We start from the raw sequence: 23,505 nt of genomic DNA, 5'->3' as shown, positions 1-23,505 counted from the left end.
ATCTGTGTTCTTTTCTCCCAGTGCACTGGAATTTAAAGTTCGAACGCACCCAACTATTTATCATTAGATTATAAAAATCTGAACTAATAACCACAGCTAATTTAAACATTTTTATCACGAAATCTAAATGTCAATCAATTTTTAAACTCAATTACGTACTACATACACTTTATAACAACAATAAAAACAACAACAACAACTGCTATTAAATGGAGACGTCTTAACAAATTTGTTTCATTATTATTATGATCGATAATGTTTATTATTATCTGTGCAAATATTATCCAGACATTTATAAATACACACATTTAGCACACGTTTCAATTATAGTTGTTATTGTTAATGAGTGACAAAAACACAAGCACTTAAAATCAATGCATCTTGAGTAGTTTACTACTATTTTGTTTTTGTTTTGTTGTGATTTTGCTTTATCATGCCAGAGTATTTTAACACCTTCTTAGTACCAAAAAAAAAGACGGCAACATTGTTTGTTGACAAAGTGAGAAACAGAGAGAGAGGGAGAATGATAAGTGGTGCAGAGGATAGTATGTAGACAGTGTTTACCAAAATAGTAATAAATTAATATTTGCTTCAAAATATTCCAAGAGTCATCGATGTTCTTTAAAAAATTTCATATAATAATCTTTGTTTACTTTAGGGGGACAACAAGATATGGCCTTGTTCATGATGACTTGGCAAAATGATTATTAAACAGAGCTCTAGAGAATGTGAATGATGAGTGATTTTTCAAAAATACTTGATAAGAAAATCAATTTTTACGCTTTAAAATTAATGTAGGACAAGAATCTAGAGAGAGAGTATAAAGAGGCAGACTATTTGATACCCTAATGCCCAGTTTTTCACTTGTTATTTAAATACGTATTTAGTTAATTTTTACTTAAAATTAAGTTGTATTTAAATACAGTTTGAGTTTTTCAGTGCTACATAATTTGTCTTATTTAAATACGATAAAAGTATGGTAGCACTACTAAATATCAAAAATTTATCGATAGTTTTGCTTAAAACAGCTGTTCAACCAAAACAAAAATTGATACATTTTGCCCAATAAAAAATAAAAGTTTGTTAAACAAAAAATGAATGGAAGGAAAATGTACAAAATAAGCTCCAATTGCCCCGCATCGGAATTGTAGTTTTAGCAAGACGCTGTTTTTAGCAAGACGCCGTTTTTTCACGACAATAGAGTGAAAAAAAAACAAAAGTCAGCTGTCAAAAACATATGGTAGTTTATGAAACTTAAATAGAATTTAAATGACCAACGTTGGCCAATTAAGTATCATTTAAAAAAGCACTGAGAAACTGATTTTCGTATTTAAATAGAACTTAAATATAATTCATATTTAAATACGAAGTCAAAAACTGGCTCTAACTCCTGGACATTTAAAATTTTTTAATCTGGGTGAATTTTTTTGAAATTTCTTGACTCTATTAGTAGCTATTGTTAACCTGCTGATTTTGAACCGCTGACATTTCACCAAATGTGTAATACCATGTTCACACGACGGCATTATTCGTCATTCACGCTATAAAAGGTTATTCAAACTGAATTACGTACGAACAAGGAAATTCACACTTGAAATTTTGTATGGCGAATCTTGTAATTCAGTTCATAATTGGGGGTTGAATGACGAATGACTGTCATCTCTAATTTTTATCGATTATTTATGTATCAAAATCAGCTGCCCAAACAAAAATGTCAAAACAAAACAAAATAAAGAAAAAGATTTTTGTATTAAATAAATAAATTAAAAGAAATAAAAAGTCTGATTAAAGTTAAATTCATTAGTAGAAGTAGCTGCTCTGCCATTCTTTCAGCCCACACCTCTAATAAAGCCCGCTCGCTGCCCTGGTCCCACTTGCTTGCACTTTTTATTTTTTCTAATAATGAAAATAATAATTAAATTATATTTGTTTAATTAATAATGCTACAATTACAAATTTAAAATTCGCACCAAACAAACAAAATAAACAAAAAAACAAAACATGTAAACAGAAGAAAAAAAACAAGAAGAAGAAATAAATAAATGTCAAACTGAATTACGAATATTGTCGTGTAAACAGGTTGATGCGCAATCGTAATTCAAAACGCGAATTAAGTAATTCAGACTGCCGTGGAAACATGGCATAACTCTGTGTCTATACTAGACAAATATATCTCTTAACAATCAATGAGGTCTGTTGTCATGTGAAAGTTGTCTAAGCTGAAACTCTAATAATTTTGTCATAACCCCCTGTCTATACCTGACAAATTTTTAGCATGATAAACATCAAAATGGTTATCAAGATAAAAAATTATCAGTATTATTGCTTCGTTACCCCCTGTCTACACTTGACAAATATTTTTCATAACAATTAATGACGTTTGTTGTCAAGACAAAGTTGTCTGAGCAAAAGCACTAAAAATTTTATCATAACAATGCAATAATACTAATAAATGGAGACTAACCTGATAATTTTGTATCTTGACAATCATTTTGACATTTATCATGATACAAATTTATCAGGTATAGACAGGGGGTTATGACAAAATTATTAAAGCTTCAGCTTAGACAACTTTGTCTTGACAACAAACGCCATTAATTGTTATGATAAATAATTGTCAAGTGTAGACAGCAGGTAACAATGTAATAATACTAATAAATGGAGCAATTTGTTAAGTTATCATGACAAAAATGTATCAAGTATAGACACTTGATAAGAGTTTCCTTATTCTATATTTAAAATCAAATGTTTTTACCTTTTATAGAGTACAAATTATAAATAGGATCTAAAATTATAAACTTTATTTATAAAAGAGACCACCAACCAGACTAAAAAAAACTACTGATGCCAACTAAACTACCTGTATTTAAATACCAATATTCTGTACATTGTAAATAAATTTGAAAATAAATATTGATAAGACTGTGTGTGTTTTTGTGCCCGGAATGATAATTCAATTATTTATTTGTTTATTTAATCACAACACATGCCGGTAGAGATATAATTTCTAAAGAGAAAAAAATAGCCCTCCCCAAATCTCTAAGATGTTGATAAGAATTTAAAATCTAGGTACTACACATTAATGAAATTGTCTATAAAGTCGTTGGCATTTTCAATAAAACTTTCAGTTGTAATTAGAAATTTAAACGTACAAGTTGAGTTGTTTAAAAAAAATCAAAAAAAAAATCTGAAACATTAATAAATTTAATTCTAGTTTAAAACTAAATTTTGCAAACATGTTGCTGATTTATTTAATAATAACCTTGAGCACATTAGTTGTTGTGTATTTGAAATGGTGCTTCAGTCACTGGCAACGTTTGGGTTTCCCCTATGTAGAGGCCCAGATACCATTCGGTGTTTTAGATCCGGTTATACGCACCTGGAAAAAATCTCTAGGCATGGCCATTTATGATGTCTACAGACAGTCCAAAGACCGTGTTGTCGGCATTTATTTAATTAATCGTCCCGCTCTGCTGGTGCGTGATGCTAAATTGTCCCGCGATATTTTGACCAAAGATTTTAGCAGTTTTCATGATCGTGGCGTTTATGTGGATGAGGAACATGATGCCATGTCCGGGGGTCTGTTCTTTTTGAAGGGTAAAAAATGGAAGAGTTTAAGAACAAAACTCACACCCTCATTTACATCGGGCAAATTGAAGGGTATGTTCGGTACCATCGAAGATGTATCCAATAAAATGGTGGATCATATTAAAGCGCAATTGCCAGAGGATGGCAGTGCTGGTACAGTGGAGACTAAACAATTGTTTGTTACGTAAGTTTCATCTAATTAATTAATTTAATAAGATTTTATTTTAATGTATTTGTTTGCTCTTTTAACAGCTATGCCATTGACATTATAGCTTCAGCAATTTTCGGTTTAAATGTCAATAGTTTTGTTAATCCCGACAATGAGTTCTTTGCTTTGAGCAGAACTGTCAATGAGAATACTTATGTTGGCGTTTTCCGTGGCACTTGTCAATTTTTGTTCCCCGGGTAAGTAATAATTAAGCTAATCTTTCCTAAATTCATGATTTCATAAATTAAAGTTCATAAAAATATCACAGATCGTTATTTAATTGCTGTAATTAATAATGCATGTTATTACATATAACATGTAATGTCATTTGAAGCTTTACGTAAACAGAAGTTATGGGATAATTATAACCCAGGTTGCATTATGCCATTATTCATTATACCAGATTATTCCAGTTGCTTCATTAGATTGAGCTCAATATTGTTAGCCATCAAATGAATAAATTTAACTAGTAAGAGGGCTATATTCGGCTGTGCCGCATCTTATATACCCTTCACCAAATTAAACAAAATTTAATTTTTTTTTTTTAATTTTGATTTAAAATTTTTTTTTTTCAAATTAATTTTTTTTTTTAATTTATTAACCCCCTGTCTATACATGACAAATATTTATCATAACAATAAATGACGTTTGTTGTCAAGATAAATAATATTAATAAATGGACACTATACCTGATGATTTTTTATCTTGACAACCAGTTTTACGTTTATCATGATAAAAATTTATCAGCTATAGACAGGGGGTAATGAAAAAAATGTTATTACAAAATTTATTTTTTAAAATTTTTCTTTTCTAATTTATTAATGAAAAAAATTGTATGACAAAATAATTTTTTTGTTTTTTTAGGTCTGACTTTTTTTTAATTTATTAGTGAAAAAAAAATTTCATTTCAAAATTTCTTTTTAATTATTTTTTCAAAATTTATATTTAAATTTAAAAAAAAAATCAATTTTTTAATGAAAAAAAAAAATGAATGAAAAAATAATTTTTGGAAAAAAAATTCAGGTTAAACAAGTAAGAAAGCTATATTCGGCTGAGGCGAATCTGATTATACTTCAAAAAACAAATTTTAAAACCAAAACCAAAAAAAAAATAATTTTGTCAGAAAAGAAAAATTTTGAATGAAAATTTATTAATGAAAAAAAATTTATGACAAAATTATTTCTTTTTTGGTTTTTGGGTCTGATTTTTTTTTAATTTAATAGTAAAAAAAATTTCATTTTAATTATTTTTTCAAAATTTATATTTTAAATTTAAAAAAAAAAATTAATTTTTTTATGAAAAAATTATTTTTGGAAAAAAAAATCAGGTTAACCCGGCAATTCCCATAACCTCGCCAAAGGGAGAAACAATTTGTTTTTATTAGAAATAGTAAAAATACGTCTAGTTTACACTATAAATAAGTTTAAAATGAAAAAAAATATAGCTAGTTGCGATTTTATAGCGGGGGTCACCAATAGGTGACACTGGGCAGAGAAAAAATAATTTTCTAAAAATACTTGCTGATATTGTTAGCCTGAATATCTAGCAGTATTTATTAAAAAAAATTATTGTGATACTTTACCGTTTGGCATTTTTATAACAACTTATTTATCATAAAACACACATCAGTATGTTAAAATCAAAAACACTGCTTAAAGATTTTTAAAAATCCCCTAGTTAATAAAATTCTAGCGTTGCCAAAATAAAATCAGATATAAAACAGGATCTTGTCTGTATATAAATAATATTATTATTTTTCAATGATATCTGTTTCTATGTTTAAAACTACCGTTAATCTTTGTCACCTGTAGGTGACACTGGGAATTGCCGGGTTAAATAAGTAAGAAAGCTATATTCGGCTGAGCCGAATCTTATATATCCTTCAAAATACAAATTTTAAATATTTTTAGGTAAACAAAATTTATTTTTTTTTCCAGTTGTTTTTTTCATTTTTTGGAAAAAAAAAATTTCAAATTGTTATTTTAATTTTTTTTAAATTTTTAAATTTTTTTAAATTTAAAAAAAAAAATTTTTTTGGTGAAAAAAAATTAGGGTTAAAAAATATTTTATTTTTTAATTTTTTGGAAAAAAACTTTTTTTTAATTTTTTTTTAAATTATAAAATTTTTTTTTGGTAAAAAAAAAAATTCTGGTTTAAAAATATTTTTTCCCATTGTAGGTCCAACTTACTATGGTCTTATATACGTCGTGCAAAGGTATTTGAAATATCTACCATTAGATATCCATATTGGCCCATAATCATAGTCAAAAATAAAGTACATTTTAAGAGAATTAAACTCGACTTTACTTAAGAGTGGACTTTAGGTCTATCATAGACAAGTTAAAGTATACTTCTGACGCTGAAGTCGACTCTAAATATAAAACTAGCTGAAGTTGTTTTTAACTCGTTTAACAACAGCATCAGCTGTTCTTCGCCGAGTAAAAAAGTTCGTCACAAAGTAAAAAATGTTTAAGTTACAAGATATTGGTAGAGATTTTGCAATTATTGAACAGTTATCAATAAAATTAGTACCAAAATATCGTAATTATTAATTAAACTTATCTTTACCATTTTTCCACAACAAACTGCTATCTTTAGATGTCCCGGATACATTTATTGTTTACGTTTTTTTGATTTTTTTTTAATTTTGTATGTCAGCTGTTCAGCAACTTGTCTGATTTTGTTGTATTTCTACATTTGCGGTGGCACCCAGTTAAAGTCGGTTCAATTTAAAACATACTTTAATTTTGACTATGGTTGCAAATTAATAAAAAGCAGGTTTTTATTTTAAAGTTGATTTTAAAAAGAACCGACTTTAGTGTTTGACTATGATTATGGGCCATTGTCTATATTAATGACTTAGTAATCAAGATATAGGTACATAAGTCAAAATTGGTCAAAAATCGAGGTTGTCCTGGTTTTTTCCTCATATCTCAACTATTTGTGGACCGATTTTGCTGATTTTAAATAGGAAACTTCTCGAAAGCATGTCCGACAGAATTATTGAAGATTTGGATCCCGAAGATATCTGGGGCATTCAGAAAATTTATTTCAACAAACAGACGGACGGACATGGCTTAATCGACTCCGCTAACTATAAGGATCCAGAATATATATACTTTATAGGGTAGGAAATTGTGGAAATTACAAACGGAATGACAAACTTATATATGTATACCATTCTCACGAAGGTGAAGGGTATAAAAATAATTTCCCAACTTTGACTCATTGTAGGCCCGACTTACTATGGCCTTATATATGTATAGGTCTTTGAAATATCTATCATTATATTGTCAAAAATCCAGATTGTCCTGTTTTTTTGCCTTATATCTCAGCCATTTGTGGGTCGTTAACAAATGTTGTCTATATACTTTTGTAACGAGAACTTATTAAGAATTGAGATCAGAGACTAAGGCAGTGAATCCTATTGTAAATTTGAAGCTATTTCACTTTTCGAAAATCAATCAATCCTATCGCGAATCAATATTTCTCATGAAAGTTGTTCCCTTTTCCCATTTCTCGTTCATCAACTTTGTTCCCGTGAAAAAATTCCTCATGTTGTGAAATTTTTAAGATGGAATTTTATAAACAATAAGCAGCTGTTACGAACAATATCAACTATTGTGAATGAAAAGTTCATAGGAATATCACGTTATCAATTTTCCCTTCGAGGGAAATGGATATTTCATGGCAACATAAATTTCACATGTCATTTCCGATAAAGTTGAATATTTCACATGAAATATGTTCCCATTTCAAATTGTTCGTTCATCATTGTGAAATTTTTAGATACAATTTTGTAAACAATAAGCAGCTGTTACAAACAAAATCCGCTATTGTGAATGAGAAGATCATGCGAATATCACGATAGCAATTTTCCCTTCGAGGGAAATGGTCTGAACTATAGAGCCGGTGAGGCAAAACTTCCCAACCACTTCATTCTAAATACTTTTTCACTGGTATTGCAACATGTGGACGAGCGAATATTATGGTTTTATGTCTGTTCGTTTATCGGCCAAAGCTCGCTTCAAACGAATCAGTTGCGTTCGGTACAGGTTCCCTGTAATGGTCTGGTTAGATTTCAGCAACTCATAATTGCTCAAAATTGCTACCAATAAATACAGAGAATTACCTTAGCTCCAAGGATATTTGGTGTCGATTCGTTGGTTGGCCGTGCTTCACATACGGTCTCTTACGCCTGGGGTTATCCTTCCTAATGGTGCAAAAATGATTTTATTTTATAGCGCTTCAAAGGCCTTTCCAAAGACAGTCGACGGACCGTAAATGGGTCAAAATCGGAAAAATATTTTTTAGTCGGAATTTTTTTTTTTCACTAAAATATTTTTTTTAGCGAAATTTGTTTTCACAAATTTTTTTAAATTTTACAAAAACATTTTTTTTCCAATTTTTTTTTTTTTTCAACAAAAATAATTTTCAAGGGTATTTATTGTATGTATGTATATATATATACAATAAATTTGCTTCTAATTTGTAATTTTTCTGAAAAAATTTCAAGTTCGAGTTTTCGAAATTAAATTCGAATTTTCAAATATTAGAAAAATAAAATAAATTGTTTAATTTCCTATGAAAACTGTAATAAAATTAAATAAATTTTTTAAATTTTTCTGAAAAATTTTCAAATTCTAATTTTGGAAATCAAAGAAAATTGTAAAATAAATAGCTAAACAAAACAAACATTTTGCCACATTTTTTGAATATTCGAAATTAAGTTCGAAATTTTGAACATAATGTTCAAATTCTAGTTATCGAATTTGAACATTTTAAGTTCGAATTTTGAAATATTGTAAAAATAAATGAAATTTTTGACATTTCTTTGACAACTTTAATAAATACAATAAAAATAAAATTGTTTGTTAAGATTTTCCTGAAAAATTTTAATTTTTTTAGTTCGAATTATCGAAATTAAAAAAAAAAACTTAAAAATTTCTAGTTTTCTTAATTAATTGTAATCACAAATTAAAGAGAGATAGTTTGGAATATTCGAAATTATTGGCTAAAATTTTCTAGTTTTTCAAAAATTTTTTAAGTCGAATTTACGAAACTAAAATCGAATTTTCGAACATTTCAAAAAAAAAAAAACATAATAAATATAAAAAGCAAATAAAATTTAAATTTTTTTAAAATATTCTAGTTTTTGAAAAAATTATTCAAGTTCGAATTTTCGAAATTAAAAAAAATTTTAAGTTTATTTCATTAATTTTTAATCACAATAAAGAGAATATGAAATTTTTGAAATTATTGTATAAAATTTTCTAGTTTTTCAAAAATGTTTAGTTCGAATTTTCGAAATATATTCCGTATAATCCTGGTTCGGTTACTATTTGAAATCAGCTCACAAATTTACCTACATATTTGTCCCCAACATTTTTTTAAAATCAAATTTCTTTTATTCCCCCGAAATTAATTTTGTTCACCATTTTTTCAACCGAATATAACAAAAATGAACAAAGTATTCAACGTACAAATTATAATATAATCTACATAATAAATCAAAAGACGATCATCTGTAAATAAGTTAAAGTTTCTGAAGTCATTCACCCCTATCGCGAATCAATATTTCACATGAGATATGTTCCCATTTCCCATTTTTCGTTCATAAACTTTATTCACGTGAAAAAATTCCCCATGTTGTGAAATTTTTAGATGCAATTTTGTAAACAATAAACAGCTGCTACGAACAAAATCAACTATTGTGAATGAAAAGTTTAGGGGAATATCACGATAGCAATTTTCCCTTCGAGGGAAATGAATATTTCATGGGAACATAAATTTCACATGTTTTTCACGATAGGTTTCACGAAATGATTGACATTTCGAAAATAAATATTTATAGGTTATGTCCATAGATGACATCTAAATAGATGACTGAGAGCTAAAAAACCTAAGTCTGTTGTCAAAAACCTAAATCATGAGCATGTATTATCAAGTATCTTGTTATTGTATCAGCGATGTGTAGGAAAAGAGAGTAATTTGTCTCCCTCCTTCCCTTCAATGAATTTATTCTATGGTTATGTCTTTAATCATAATCTAATAAGAAATTAAAGCATAACAATTCATTTTCCAATTGGAATTATCTTTTTAACTCAAAATCGAATTTAGTTATTTCCAATTATTTCATACAAAACAGAAAAACAAAACCCCCTTTAAATTCTTGTTTATATTACGTCTCAATTATCTACCTTAAATTTAAAAAAAATGTCACACAAAATCATTAATCTTTTTAAACAATTTCTTACCCCAAATGTAATACTAAACTTAAACAAAATGCTATTGAAAAACTACTATTTTGTTTTTGTTATAAAATGATTAATAATGAACAGCAATATCTACATATTTCGTTACAGTTTAGAGAAACTATTTCAACGTATTGGTTGGACAGAACCGGCTCCGGAGAGTATGAAGAAACTGGTACGACGCACCATAGAATATAGAGAAAAGAATAATGTGATACGCAAGGATATGTTGCAATTGTTATTGCAACTACGTAACACGGGAAAAATCAATGATGACAACGATGAGGAATGGTCGGCAGAGAAAACAAAGGGTAGGAAGAACAAACCATACCATACATTTTACTAATAAAAACAACACACATTCGTATAAAGATAACACATGTATTAATTTAAAATTTAAATTCCTCTCTTTTTACTTTTTGCTTTATTAAAGATGCCTTAACCAGCATGTCAGTGGACATGATAGCCGCCCAATTGTTTTTGTTTTATGTAGCCGGTTTTGAGACCTCAGCCTCTACGACTGCTTTTACACTCTACGAACTGGCCCAATATCCGGAACTCTTGAAAAAGGCTCAAGATGATGTTGAGCATGCTTTGGAAAATCATGGCAAAATGACTTATGAGGCCTTGAAAGATATGAAATACTTGGATTTGTGTATAATGGAAACAACACGTAAATATCCTGGTTTGCCAATATTGAATCGTATATGTACCCATGATTATAGCATACCAGATACAAAATTGGTTATTAAGAGCGGCACTCCCATTATAATATCATTGTTTGGTATGCATCGTGATCCTGAATATTTTCCCAATCCCATGCTTTATGATCCTGAACGATTTTTGGAGGAGAATATGAATTATGATCCGGCTGCCTATATGCCGTTTGGTGAAGGACCACGTCATTGTATAGGTAAGTAAAGACAAGATGATGCAAATGCAAAAATATCCAGATTTATTCTTAAAACTCTGTTTAATTATAGCTCAACGTATGGGTAAAGTCAATGTAAAAGCCGCCATTGCTCAAGTATTAACAAACTTTAATATAGAAATCAATCCAAATCGCCAAGAAATTGAAATTGATAACTTTGGCATACCCATAATGCCCAAAGGAGGAATACCAGTGAAATTTTCCAGAAAAATTAAGTAATTGAAAAAAGCTGCCATCGGAATTTGTAATAAAGAAACTAAATTATGTTTAGAAATCAAAAAAAATCAAAAATTTATTAAGACTGAGTAATTGAAATTAGCAAAACTATAAGATAAAAAGATTAAAATCATAAATTAGAAATATATAAACAAAATAAATGTAAAAATTTAAAAACAAAAAATCTAAATTTTCAATTTTTGTGAGCATTTTTATAATAAAATGGAATTTACGAAGCTCTATCTAAAAAACTTAAATTTCGTTTGTAATAAATAAACGATCGCCAAGTCATGATCATCATTTAAAAGGGCTTAAATGAATATTTATAATCTACAGAAAATGTTTTGCAAAAGAAAAGAAATAAAAAAATTGAGAAAAAAAACTGATTTCACGAGAAAACATTTTAATAAACTTCCTTCTGTCACTAGTTTATCGAAAATCGAAAATGTTTTCATTAATAGCCGACCTCCGGTCAAAAAGTTTGCAGACAATGTGTCTTTCTTAGGAAAATGAGTTTTTCAACTCTGTGTTTTATCGAAAATCGTAAATGTTTTCATTAATAGCCGACCTCCGGTCAAAAAGTTTGCAGACAATGTGTCTTTCTTAGGAAAATGAGATTTTCAAATCTGTGTTTTATCAAAAATCCGAAATGTTTTCATTAATAGCCGACCTCCGGTCAAAAAGTTTGCAGACAATGTGTCTTTCTTAGGAAAATGAGTTTTTCAACTCTGTGTTTTATCGAAAATCGTAAATGTTTTCATTAATAGCCGACCTCCGGTCAAAAAGTTTGCAGACAATGTGTCTTTCTTAGGAAAATGAGATTTTCAAATCTGTGTTTTATCAAAAATCCGAAATGTTTTCATTAATAGCCGACCTCCGGTCAAAAAGTTTGCAGACAATCAGCCCAATTATGAATAAAAATTCCCCGGCAGTTTTTCCCCTTTTCTCATTTTTCCTATTCAAATTCAATGGGAAAAAACTCCCGGGGAATAAATTCCTGCGGAATTTTTTATTCATAATTGGACTGAATGTGCCTTTCTTAGGAAAATGATCGTTTCAAGAGCCTGTAACATTGAAAATATAAAAGGCCAGACTGATATTCAAATAAATCATTACCCCCTGTCTATACCTGATAAATTTGTATCATGATAAACGTCAAAATGGTTGTCAAGATACAAAATTATCAGGTATAGTCCCCATTTATTAGTATTATTGCTTCGTCATGACAAAATTGTTAGTGCTTTTGCTCAGACATCTTTGTCATAACAACAAACGTCATTAATTGTTATAATAAATATTTGTCAAGTATAGACAGGGGGTTAGAAATTTCTAAAACATTAAGAACATGTTTAATTATAAAAAAAAATCTAAATTTGCAAATTATTTTTTAGCAATTTTATAATAAAATTTAACTCATTACGCTCCTAAAGCACTTAAATAACTTCTATAGTAATTAATCAATAGCCAAGACATGGTTATCATTTAAAAGGGCTTAAAAAAGCTGTATAAATTGTAGATAAGAGCTCATTTGGTATCGCAAAAACATATGTATTTTAATAAGCTTCCTTCTGCCCATTAACAGCCGGCCGGTGTTTGGTCGAACAGTTTTCAGACAATTTGTCTTCCTTAAGCTGGCCACACACGGAATGATTTGTTCGCCTGATTTGTGATTGAAAATTTTCAATTACTTGTGATTTTGTTCGCGCACATTAACAAGTAACAAGACGTCGAACACGAACAAATCAGACTCACAAATCATCCGTGTGTGGCCAGCTTTAGGAAAATGAGATTTTCAGCAGAATTTGAAGTACAATAAAACAATTTTACAGCACTATTAGGTTAAAAATGCTAATAATGGCAAAAATATAGCTTAATTTAAGACGTGTGTCTTAAATAAGAATTTTGTTTAGCTGCAAATCTGACTTGTAAAGGAACACACATCATTGTTTACCAAGAATATGTTGGGTTACCTTGTTAGACAACTCTAAAGATTTCCGACAGACACATTTTAAAAAAGACTAATTCAAGCTTATTTTAAATATTTCCTTTAAATTCTGCAAAAAAATTGCAAATAATAAGTCAAATTCTAAAAAAATAAAAATTATTTTTCTTCCAATTAGCAGAGTAACATCAACATTTTTCTCGCCAAACAGCTGCCCAACAAAAAGCAACTCTGTGTTATGGTTACAAATACAAAAATGCTTTTATGGTAAAGAAAACCACCTACCTTGCTTTATGTTGTTTTAATGCCACAGCAATGATACGAATATTTTTTTATAGTTTTTTTTAATTAATTTGTTGCACTTATTTTAAGGATTTTATTTTTTTTTGGTTTAAATTTCTGAAACAATTTTGCTGAAATATGTTTTTTAGCTTTTAAAAGGCTGTCGCCATTTTTACACCACACACAAACACACACACTCGCTGCTCACACAAACGTACGCACTCAATTAAAAACAACGTTGTTTTTGTTGTAGTTCGCAAAAGACGTCTATGAGCTCTTCAAAATGATTTTTGATACTTTTAAAGCGTTTTTTAGCACTTTCAAACGAAACAAATTGTTAAATTTTTTAAATATCTGATTAAAATTCTTATTGAATGTTAAGATTTTAAAGGAATTTGGTAAAAAATTAAAGCAATTGTTGAGGAAAATTAAGCAAAAGCAACACACGACCGACGAACGACATTCCCAAGCACAAAGTAAACAGAGTTGACAATTTTGACGTTTCATTAAAGGCCAGAATCAGTTGTCAGGGCAGCTTTCGCAAAAAGAGACAGCTTATATTGCTTTGTGATAGCTTTAATGTATAAAAGAAACTAGCTATATACCACTTGAATATTGTAGACAAAGGAAAATAAACAAAACAAACAAAATGTCACAGAATTTGTGTTAGAATTGTATTAAAATTATTTTTATGTATTTAATTATTTTAACAACATAAAGAAATTGCTTTACTTTATAAAGTACAAGTTCTGATTTTTTGTAAGTCACTTTTGTAAGAATTATAATTAAAATATACCTAATATGACTGTAATTTATTAGCCAAATAATTATTTAGCAGTGGGACATTGTTGCCGGAGGAACTTGAAATCTCGAACAACGGTTGCCGGTTTCAAATAAGTTATTATGAATGGCAAACTACGCACTATTGGAGCAACATTTAATTAATACAAATAATTCCAATGAAATATATGTTGAGGAAAACTGAATAAATTGTATAGGACCAAACAAGTTCCTACAAAATACACAAGTAAGGTAACGTAAGAATTATGCAGCAAACGGTTACGTTTGGAGGAGTAAGATTTATATCATACTAATGATGTCGGCAGTGATAACGACGATATAAATACCATTCCCACTACAAATGGATCTACGCTCCGGAACAACACGATTCCCAATAGATCAAGTATTGTCAACTCAGCAACAGCTGTATCAACCGGAAGTTTCTGTCACCTGGGAAGAACTTCCAACAACAGCGGTACTGTTACAACAATATGAATGCATTTAATATTTTATATGGATCCTTCTACGTAGTCTTCATTGTTGGCGAATTTAAAGACCAACATAAAGAATGAACAAATGTTATAGACAACCAAGTCAAATACAGTTTCCAATATATTATCTTATTAAATAGCTAAGGCAACATTTAATCCAAATCGATTGAAGAATGGTAGGTAGAGCAATAAAAATTTAGCTTGTACATTTCCAAACTGATTATAAATTTTTTGTTTTAGTTATTTTGATGTTTAAGAAATTTTCCTTAGGACTGACAGCGGTTGGTATTTAAAAAGTAAATGTGTTCGCACAGTCGTTACTAAAGAAAATCTCGAGGAAAATGCCATTGGGTCAACATTGCACTTAATAACAGCTTGCAATGAAACCAAAAATAGTGCTGCAAACCAATCCACAGTTCTAGTATGCAAAGGAAATGTTAGTTCGAAAACATGTTAAGTAAAGCACGAAGTTCTTGATCTTTACTCAAATCACTGTTAGAAATGATCACTGAATGCCTCTGTCATGGAATCATTGTTCTTGGTATTGTTGGCTGTAACCATATGCTAAATTTGGATCAGTATTAAAGAAACTATAATAGTTAGAACCGCAAAACATGGCGAGACTACCCAAATATTGTGAATCCAGCGACAGCTCTATCTAAGTAAAGTTTTTTTCCCAGGAAAACTTTAACCAACAGCCGTTCTCACGTGATGCCATTACATACATGGACCATTTAATTTATATATAGATATCAGCCCAATTATTAATAAAAATCACTCGGGAGTTTTCTCCCGTGGAATTTTTTTATTCATAATTGGGCTGTATATTTATGGCTTGTTCGTTTGAAAAAAATATTGAAAAATAGTAAAACTTGCAGACAACCGAAAAGCAATTTATAATTCCAAAAATAAATTTTTAAATTTCTTCTGAAATAAAAACTCATAACTTCTAAAATAAATATTTCATTTCGAATAAAAAATCAGTTATGAATATAAATTTTGTTCAATACCAAATAAAATGTCCAATAAATAATTTGCAATTTCGATAATTATTAATGGAATTTTAGTTTCGAAGATGAAAATAGATTTCGAAAATGAAAAAGATGCTTTTGTATTAATTCTTATTAACTTTTTTAAATAAATTTAGTTAAATTATTTACTATTTGTTACCAGAGCTTCATTTTGCTAGATAAGAATATGATTTTTGATGTAAAATTACTCTTGAAATTGATCGATATTCAAAACCGTTAGTTTTGAAATCAATCGATTTTCATTCCGTACCTGATAATTCCTAAAAGGTAAATGTTAAAAACAAATTGTAAATAATTTGTTTTATTAATGTTTACTATGTAAATTCAATTGTTATTTTATAATTATTAATAACAATTATTATTTTTATTTGGATTTTTCTTAGTAAATGCAGTGTTTAGTATGTTTTACTGCAAGTGTTTACTAAACACATTTTCTTTATTACAATAAGAACTGTCATCTTTTTTCTTACTCTTTCTCTATCTCTCTTTCTTTTTTTTCTTTATTACTGTCTTGCATTACATTTAATAACAGGGAAAATATGATGTGGATTTATTATTAAAAAGAAAAATTGCTTAAATCTAAAGCAAAAGTGTTAAAAGTTGTAAAATATTAATAAAAAACATTCAAGGTATTTTAATTTATTGAAATTATTATAAAAATTGTGTTAAATAGCAAGTTAAATTGTGTTTTTTTCCTTTACAGTTAAGGGTCTTCACTTGTATGAGTGAAAAATAAATTTGTTACCCCAAAACACCCCTGACCCATATAAAATTTTTTTATTAAATTTTACTACATTCAGACATCGCGTAGTACGTATTTTACTAAATACATCGGCACGTACCCGTACAAAATCATATCCATACCTTTTATTGTTTGTTTTTTGAGACTTTTTTTGCTGGCATTTTCGTTAAACACGGAGTAGCATTGGAAAAGGTTGGTTTAAAATAAAATAGACGATAATATAGAAGTGGGGTTCGTGTAGTAATTACGTGAAATAAATATTTATCCATAGTAAACAATGACGATCATAGAGGGCAATAAAGATGAAGCTTTACGCTGTATTGATATAGCGGTCCAATCACTATCTGAAGGAAAATTGGAAAAGGCCGAAAAGTTTTTGCTGAAAGCAGAGAAACTTTTTCCCACACAAAAGGCTAAAGGTGAGTTGATAATGCAACAAAAATATAATAATAAATAAGAACAATGTCCATTATATCTATAATTTATATGGATTTTTTGCCTAAGTTCAAAAAATTTATGATCTGTAAATCTGCTCAGTTGGAGCACATCGATTTCTTTATATTAAATTTAAAAAATATTTTCTTTTTTTAATACAGATTTACTAACCAAAGTTAAAAGTTTCCCCACAAATGGTGGTGGCTCCGCAACTTCATCCGCCAGAAGCGCCGCGGATGGAGAAGGTGTTCGCAAACGTAAATTATCTGATTCACGTAATGCCGAACCCGAATATTCATCTGATCAATTAGAGGCCGTTCGCAAAGTCAAGAAATGCAAGGACTACTATGAAATTTTGGGCGTAACTAAACAATCAACCGATTCGGAAATTAAAAAGGCCTATAAAAAGTTAGCCCTGCAATTGCATCCCGATAAAAATCGTGCACCTGGTGCGGTGGAAGCTTTTAAGGCTGTGGGTAATGCCGCTGCCATCCTAACGGATGCCGAGAAACGTAAACAGTATGATATGTATGGCATTAATGAGTCACACAGTGGAGGCGGTGGTGGTGGTGGTAATGGTGGCATGCGTGGCAATTACTATGCTAATGATTTTGGTTATGCGCGTGGTTTCCAGGCAGACGTAAGTGCCGAGGAATTGTTTAATATGTTCTTTGGTACCGGATTTCCACAACAAAATGTTTACATGAGATCACAGCGTCGCAGGCAACAGCGAGAGGAGAGAGAGGTTTTTAGTTTATAAAAATAATTCATGAAAATTGACAACTTGTTGCTTATTTATTAAAATTTACTTACAGAATCAATCCTCTTCATCAGCTTTGATAAATCTATTGCCCATTTTATTGCTTATTGGACTGTCGATGATGTCCTCCTTCTTTATTTCAGATCCCATTTACAGTTTGTCACCTTCTCAGTAAGTTGGCTTTAAAAACAACCACTTTAAAGAAAATATAGCAACGTTTTATTTATTTTTAGTAAATATTCGGTTAAACGTGAAACAAATACCTTGAAAATTCCCTATTATGTGAAAGACAATTTCTATTCTGAGTATCAGGGTTCGGTAGGGCGTTTAGAAGAGTCTGTGGAAGAAGACTTCTTTAATCATCTCAAACACTCTTGTAGTCGTGAACGAAATTATCGTAAGTTTTTCTTAATTTAAAAAATACCAAACATTTTTTAACAATTTGCATTTATTCCTCAGGCGACTCTATGCTGGCTAAAGCACGCAGTTTTGGCGATCGTGATTTGTTCCGCAAGGCCCAAAATATCAACATGCCTTCGTGTGATAATCTACAAAAGTATTTGAATACATAGCTGGCTGCTGACAAAAAAACCCCCATTATTAATTTAAGGCATTAATGTCAACTAAAGAAAAATGTTTGTTTAAATAGTAATTATACTTTTAATTCAAATTATTAACGAATTATTTATGATGTTATTAATAATAATCTTTGTTTAATTTTTATTTTCTTGGATTTAGTAAAATTTTGTTTGTGCATTTTTTCTTTTCTTTTTAAATAACTTTAAAGTATCGTCGCGGACATGGAAGTTTAAATGATAATGAAAATAAATAATGGTATAGATAATAAAATTGATTTAAATAAATATTTAATAAAAATAAATAAAAATTTAATATTTTTAATGGAAGTATCTGTTAAATTCTACCTATTCGATAAATTTTCGAAATTTAATTTCTTGTTTTGAAAGTATGGGTATTGTAGGGAATAGTATGTATTCAGTAATCAATACCTAGATACTCGATACTTTAATGTCAGTTTTTTTTTGTGTAAAAAAATTCCGGTTAAAAAATATTTTTTCCGAATTTAACCCATTGTATGTCCAACTTACTATATTCTTATATACGTCGTTGCAAAGGTCTTTGAAATATCTATCATTAGATATCCATATTGTCTATGTATATTAATGACTTAGTCTGACTTAATCCAGATATAGGTCAAAAATCGAGGTTCTCCTGGTTTTTTCCTCATATCTCAGCCATTTGTGGACCGATTTTGCTGATTTTAAATAGGAAACTTCTCGAAATCATGTCTGACTGAATTATTGAATACTTGGATCCCGAAGATATCTGGGGTCTTCAGAATATTGATTTCAACAGACTGACGGACATGGCTTAATCGACTCCGCAGTCTATAAGAATCCAGATCATAAACAGTGGTTGACAAAACAATGGAAACTTATACAAATATTCCATATGTAGCCCAAAATTTTAAATATATTTTTAAAATAAAATTTTTTTTTTTAGTATTTTACTTTTATAGTTTTATTTATATAAATTAACTGAAAAACAAACAACATAATTAATTATATTCTGAAAAAAGGGAACAAAATTAAAAATATTCACTATTTCTTCGCTACTGACAAAACAATGGAAACTTTTAAACATCTGCAAGAAAGAAGTGTAAAACGAAAATAATATTTAAAAGTTATTTTATTTTTAAATTCTGGTAATTTTTCACAATTTCCTTTTCTAAGTTTTTCGCATAATTGCTTTTTTTCAAAGTTAACGAAAATAACTAAAGTTAAGATTTGTGAAGACTTAAAAAATAAAATAATTAATGATTTTAAAGCTGGTTTAAAACAAAAAAGTATCTGTGACAAATATTCAATAAATAAATCAGCAGTTTCAAAAATTATAAAGAAATTTCGTGAGACCGGTTCTGTAAAAACTCAACATTTAGGTGGAAGACCTCGTAAGACTACTCCTAGACAAGATATGTAATTTAATAGCGACAGAGTTCAAGAAATTCCCAAAAATAACTGCTCGAGAGGTTGTTAATAGCCTAAAATTAGAAATAAGTACCCGAAATACAATTTAAGAGGCAGTGAAAGGGAAAAAGATTAGATCCAAAGTACACAAATAAGACTGTAAAGTTTGGCGGTGGCAATATTATGATATGGGGATGTTTTTCAGGGCAAGCTATGGGCCCAATTCATATTATAAAAGATACCATGACAGGTATAGGATACATAACCATATTAAACTATATTATGTATCCATACGCTGAGGAAAATATGCCCCTAGTTTGGAGATTTCAACACGACAACGACCCGAAACACCTCTAGGGTTGTAACCGAGTGGTTACAATCCAACGAGGTACGTATTTTGAAGTGGCCTGCCCAATCGCTAGATCTCAATCCCATAGAAAATCTATGGGAAATTGTAGATCGTAAAATAAGGACCCAAAACTGCTATCGTCCTGTGAAAAACCACTCATTTCTTAAAAGAACCGTTCTGCTCGTCTACAATTTGCCAGGGATCATTTAAACTGGTCGATACAGAAATGGAATACTGTCTGTCCTCTTTTCCGACGAATCCATATGCAATTTAAGAGGCAGTTATGGGAGAACATTTATTTGTAAGACGACCAAAGGTAAAAAGATTAGATCCAAAGTACACAAATAAGACTGTAAAGTTTGGCGGTGGCAATATTATGGTATGGGGATGTTTTTCAGGGCAAGGTATGGGCCCAATTCATATTATAAAAGATACCATGACAGGTATAGGATACAGAACCATATTAATCGATGTAATGTATCCATACGCTGGGGAAAAGAACCTAGTTTGGAGATTCCAACACGACAACGACCCGAAACACACCTCTAGGGTTGTAACCGAGTGGTTACAATCCAACGAGGTACGTGTTTTGAAGTGGCCTGCCCAATCGCTAGATCTCAATAGAAAATCTATGGGAAATTGTAGATCGTAAAATAAGGACCCAAAACTACACCAGGAAGGAAGATTTATCGGAGGCAGTTATAAAGGAATGGCAAAATATTTCAATGGAGACCATTGACTCTTTAATTGGTTCAATGCATCGCCGATGTGTAGCAGTTATAAAAAATAAGGGATACCCAACAAAATATTGAGTTATTGCAAAGTTTAGACCATATTTGTTAAAATAATACCTAAGTTTCCATTGTTTTGTCAATGCCGTAATAAAAAAAATATAATTTTGTTTTCTCATTTTTAGAATTTAATTATGTCCTTTGTTTTTATGTTAAATTAAGTTAATAAAAGTATTCAAAAAAATACTACAAAAATGTTAAATTGTTTTAAAAGGGTATAAAAATTCGTGAGCCATTTTGGGAGGAACTACTCCAAGATAATTTAATGGCAAGATTGAGAAATTCCCATAAAATACTCCGGTAGTGGGTTCTATAGTTGAAACAACTTTTCTCAACTTTTTACCATATCTTGTAAAAAATAAATGGTTTTTGCATTTATTGATGCCTTTTCGTAATGTTTTGCAATAAAAATGAAAGGTATCAAGTGTTGTGGTCACACTGAAACATTTAAAATGGAGCTTGTTTCCAGAACGAGCGGAATCTTACAACGACAGCAAATCTGTTGCAATTTAAAACAGATTTAAATAGATCTTTTAAAATAACGATTAGCTTTGTGCTATTTTAGTAGCTCTTTTACAAATATTTATTTATAGAATTAAAAAAGATAATAAAAAAAAAACTAATTAGCAATAATGGCTTCCAAAGCCGCCACCACATCACCACTTTGTTCACGTAAAACCATTTCAGCTTGCATTTTGGTAATTAACATTTCATTCATCTAAAATTATAAAAAAAAAAAACAAAAACAAGATAAATAAGAAAATCATCCCACAAACTCCCACTCCACCAAAACTTACAATTAATTCTATATCTTCTTTTTTAACTTGAACCATTTGTAATTCTTTTTCTTTGGCCTCCTTCAATTCATCCTCTCTTTGTCGCTGCTTGCCAAATTGATCAACAGCCTGCAAAAACAAATTAAATTAATACATTTGCCACAAAATTACCATATGCACACTAGGGAACACCTACACTTGAGATATTTGCGGTGGAGATTTCCTTTTCTTCGGCATAATCGGTAACTCTTTCCAAATCAGCGGCACCACCATCATGTTTAGTTTGCTTTTTTTGTTTTTTATCCTGAACCTCATCCTCAGTACCATTAATTTCATGATCAGCCATAATTGTTTAATAAATTTTATTAATAATTAATGAAAAATAATTAAATTTCTAGGTTTTTTACAAAAAATGTGCAAATTTTCTGGTTGAAGAAAAAATAACAAAGAAGAACAAGCACACTTGACACAAGGTAAAGTTGTGTTTAGTAAGCATGAGGGAAATGTGTTTAGACATCATTGATTAGCAAAACTTGGCAGCACTTTGCAAAAAGATAAATAAATTATATTGATATGAAAACTTTCAGAAAACATATTGATAATAAATTAAAATTAACATAAATTATGTCTGGAAATCAAAGCATAAAATTGGAAGTTTGTGTGGATTCCATAGCATCTGCTATAGCAGCAGCTGAGGGTGGAGCGGCACGCATAGAACTTTGTTCAGCTTTAAGTGAAGGAGGCCTAACGCCTTCTGTAGGTGTTTTGAAGACTTTAAAAGATTTACCCCTTAACATACCCATTTACTGTATGCTGAGACCGAGAAGGGGTCATGATTTTGTTTATACAGAGCTCGAAATGTCCGCCATGCTACACGATATGGAATTATTATTAACAGAGGGTGCAGATGGTTTTGTCTTTGGAGCTCTTAATACAAACCGAGATATTAATGTGGAACAATGCCAACAAGTGATGGCAAAAGCTAAGGGTTTGCCCGTTACCTTCCACAGAGCATTTGATGTTACTAATCCGCTGAAAATGCACGAGAATGTGGAGACAATTATAGACATGGGTTTTAAACGCATTTTATCTAGTGGTTTTAAACAAACCGCTGTAGAAGGTTTGGATTTCTTGTCCCAGCTAATAGCTAAACATCACAAAGATATAACAATAATGCCGGGTGCAGGCATAAATGTGGCAAATTTAGAGGAAATATTAACGGCCACCAAATGTGAAGAGTTTCATGCATCCGCCAAGGCTGCAGCAGATAGCAATGAGGAAACCAATAATGTGAACAAAATGGAATGTGAAGTATCAATGGGTAAAGCTGATGTCTTGCCCTATGATATAACTGACAAAAATGTAGTACGTAAAATGGTAACAACAGCCAAAGCAATGGCATCTAAATAATAAAAAAAAGAAAATTAAACAAATTACGACTTGAATTTTAATAATTTTTATTTAAAAAAAAAAACGGAAATAGTGGGTCTGTATGTTTGCAGCCAAATTTTAACTTTTAGCTTAAACTATTTTATGAACAAAATTCTATTCTATCATTAGATATCCATAGATGAAAACTCGAGGTTGTTTTGCTTTTCTCCTTATATCTCAGCCATTTGTTGGCCAATTTGCTTGATTTTAAATAGCAACCGAATCGGGTCTATAGCGGATATATTTATGTACGAATCATGTATGAAGGTTATTTGGGGGCTATGGAAAGTTGATTTCAACATACAGATGTACATGGCTATATCGCTATCGATACTGTATGCAATTATCATTCGTCAAATTCAGTCTGAGTACAATTAATACATAGCCGTTTGCTACAGCCCATACACATTGGTTTATTACATTCTAAACATCTATGTGTAGTTTTCCTTTTCAATTTATTTGGACATATATAGCATAATTTGCTTGTTTGTATAGGCTTTTGGATAACAGGCT

At 29.9% G+C, this 23,505-nt stretch overlaps 5 protein-coding genes across 5 annotated transcripts in view; 3 read left to right on the top strand and 2 right to left on the bottom strand.

Moving 5' to 3' along the window:
• The window catches only part of rdx (BTB/POZ and MATH domain-containing protein rdx), a 253,136-nt gene extending 239,244 nt beyond the window's left edge, over positions 1 to 13,892 (bottom strand). The window contains exon 1 of the mRNA XM_065499085.1: positions 13,425 to 13,892. The gene's annotated coding sequence lies outside the window, so the exon portion shown is untranslated. The remainder of the gene's footprint in view (positions 1 to 13,424) is intronic.
• On the top strand, positions 3,142 to 11,381 carry LOC135949495 (probable cytochrome P450 6d5). The gene is made up of 5 exons (XM_065499077.1): positions 3,142 to 3,772; positions 3,841 to 3,993; positions 10,162 to 10,361; positions 10,484 to 10,963; positions 11,034 to 11,381. The coding sequence occupies exons 1-5, from the start codon at positions 3,237 to 3,239 to the stop codon at positions 11,198 to 11,200; spliced, it is 1,536 nt and encodes a 511-aa protein (XP_065355149.1). The 5' UTR covers positions 3,142 to 3,236; the 3' UTR covers positions 11,201 to 11,381.
• A 2,328-nt stretch (positions 13,893 to 16,220) lies between the features above and the next one.
• Positions 16,221 to 18,546, top strand: LOC135949492 (dnaJ homolog subfamily B member 12). The gene is made up of 7 exons (XM_065499076.1): positions 16,221 to 16,352; positions 16,427 to 16,657; positions 16,737 to 16,884; positions 17,062 to 17,645; positions 17,716 to 17,831; positions 17,894 to 18,057; positions 18,120 to 18,546. The coding sequence occupies exons 3-7, from the start codon at positions 16,743 to 16,745 to the stop codon at positions 18,230 to 18,232; spliced, it is 1,119 nt and encodes a 372-aa protein (XP_065355148.1). The 5' UTR covers positions 16,221 to 16,352; positions 16,427 to 16,657; positions 16,737 to 16,742; the 3' UTR covers positions 18,233 to 18,546.
• Positions 18,547 to 21,353: 2,807 nt separating this feature from the next.
• LOC135964075 (huntingtin-interacting protein K) lies at positions 21,354 to 22,007 on the bottom strand. Its single transcript, XM_065516137.1, has 3 exons — positions 21,758 to 22,007; positions 21,583 to 21,690; positions 21,354 to 21,503 (listed from the first exon to the last, which is right to left on the bottom strand). The coding sequence occupies exons 1-3, from the start codon at positions 21,905 to 21,907 to the stop codon at positions 21,405 to 21,407; spliced, it is 357 nt and encodes a 118-aa protein (XP_065372209.1). The 5' UTR covers positions 21,908 to 22,007; the 3' UTR covers positions 21,354 to 21,404.
• Positions 22,008 to 22,111: 104 nt separating this feature from the next.
• On the top strand, positions 22,112 to 22,997 carry LOC135964070 (copper homeostasis protein cutC homolog). The gene has a single exon (XM_065516132.1). The coding sequence runs from the start codon at positions 22,186 to 22,188 to the stop codon at positions 22,969 to 22,971; it is 786 nt and encodes a 261-aa protein (XP_065372204.1). The 5' UTR covers positions 22,112 to 22,185; the 3' UTR covers positions 22,972 to 22,997.
• Positions 22,998 to 23,505: the final 508 nt, after the last annotated feature.

Source organism: Calliphora vicina, chromosome 1 (genome assembly GCF_958450345.1).
Source record: "Calliphora vicina chromosome 1, idCalVici1.1, whole genome shotgun sequence".
Taxonomy (NCBI): domain Eukaryota; kingdom Metazoa; phylum Arthropoda; class Insecta; order Diptera; family Calliphoridae; genus Calliphora; species Calliphora vicina.
The sequence above is the reverse complement of the archived record's forward strand: the minus strand, read 5'-3'. Positions and strand labels throughout refer to the sequence as shown.

What these genes read in the sequence shown, in the direction of transcription:
- LOC135949495 (XM_065499077.1), top strand. Translation starts at nt 3,237, where the DNA reads ATGTTGCTGATTTATTTAATAATAACCTTGAGCACATTAGTTGTTGTG. An exon ending in ACTAAACAATTGTTTGTTAC is followed by an intron (nt 3,773 to 3,840) that starts GTAAGTTTCATC and finishes CTCTTTTAACAG; the next exon opens with CTATGCCATTGACATTATAG. An exon ending in GTCGGCAGAGAAAACAAAGG is followed by an intron (nt 10,362 to 10,483) that starts GTAGGAAGAACA and finishes GCTTTATTAAAG; the next exon opens with ATGCCTTAACCAGCATGTCA.
- LOC135949492 (XM_065499076.1), top strand. Translation starts at nt 16,743, where the DNA reads ATGACGATCATAGAGGGCAATAAAGATGAAGCTTTACGCTGTATTGAT. An exon ending in TCCCACACAAAAGGCTAAAG is followed by an intron (nt 16,885 to 17,061) that starts GTGAGTTGATAA and finishes TTTTTAATACAG; the next exon opens with ATTTACTAACCAAAGTTAAA. An exon ending in AACAGCGAGAGGAGAGAGAG is followed by an intron (nt 17,646 to 17,715) that starts GTTTTTAGTTTA and finishes ATTTACTTACAG; the next exon opens with AATCAATCCTCTTCATCAGC.
- LOC135964075 (XM_065516137.1), bottom strand. Translation starts at nt 21,907, where the DNA reads ATGGCTGATCATGAAATTAATGGTACTGAGGATGAGGTTCAGGATAAA. An exon ending in CCACCGCAAATATCTCAAGT is followed by an intron (nt 21,691 to 21,757) that starts GTAGGTGTTCCC and finishes TTGTTTTTGCAG; the next exon opens with GCTGTTGATCAATTTGGCAA. An exon ending in AAGAAGATATAGAATTAATT is followed by an intron (nt 21,504 to 21,582) that starts GTAAGTTTTGGT and finishes TTATAATTTTAG; the next exon opens with ATGAATGAAATGTTAATTAC.
- LOC135964070 (XM_065516132.1), top strand. Translation starts at nt 22,186, where the DNA reads ATGTCTGGAAATCAAAGCATAAAATTGGAAGTTTGTGTGGATTCCATA.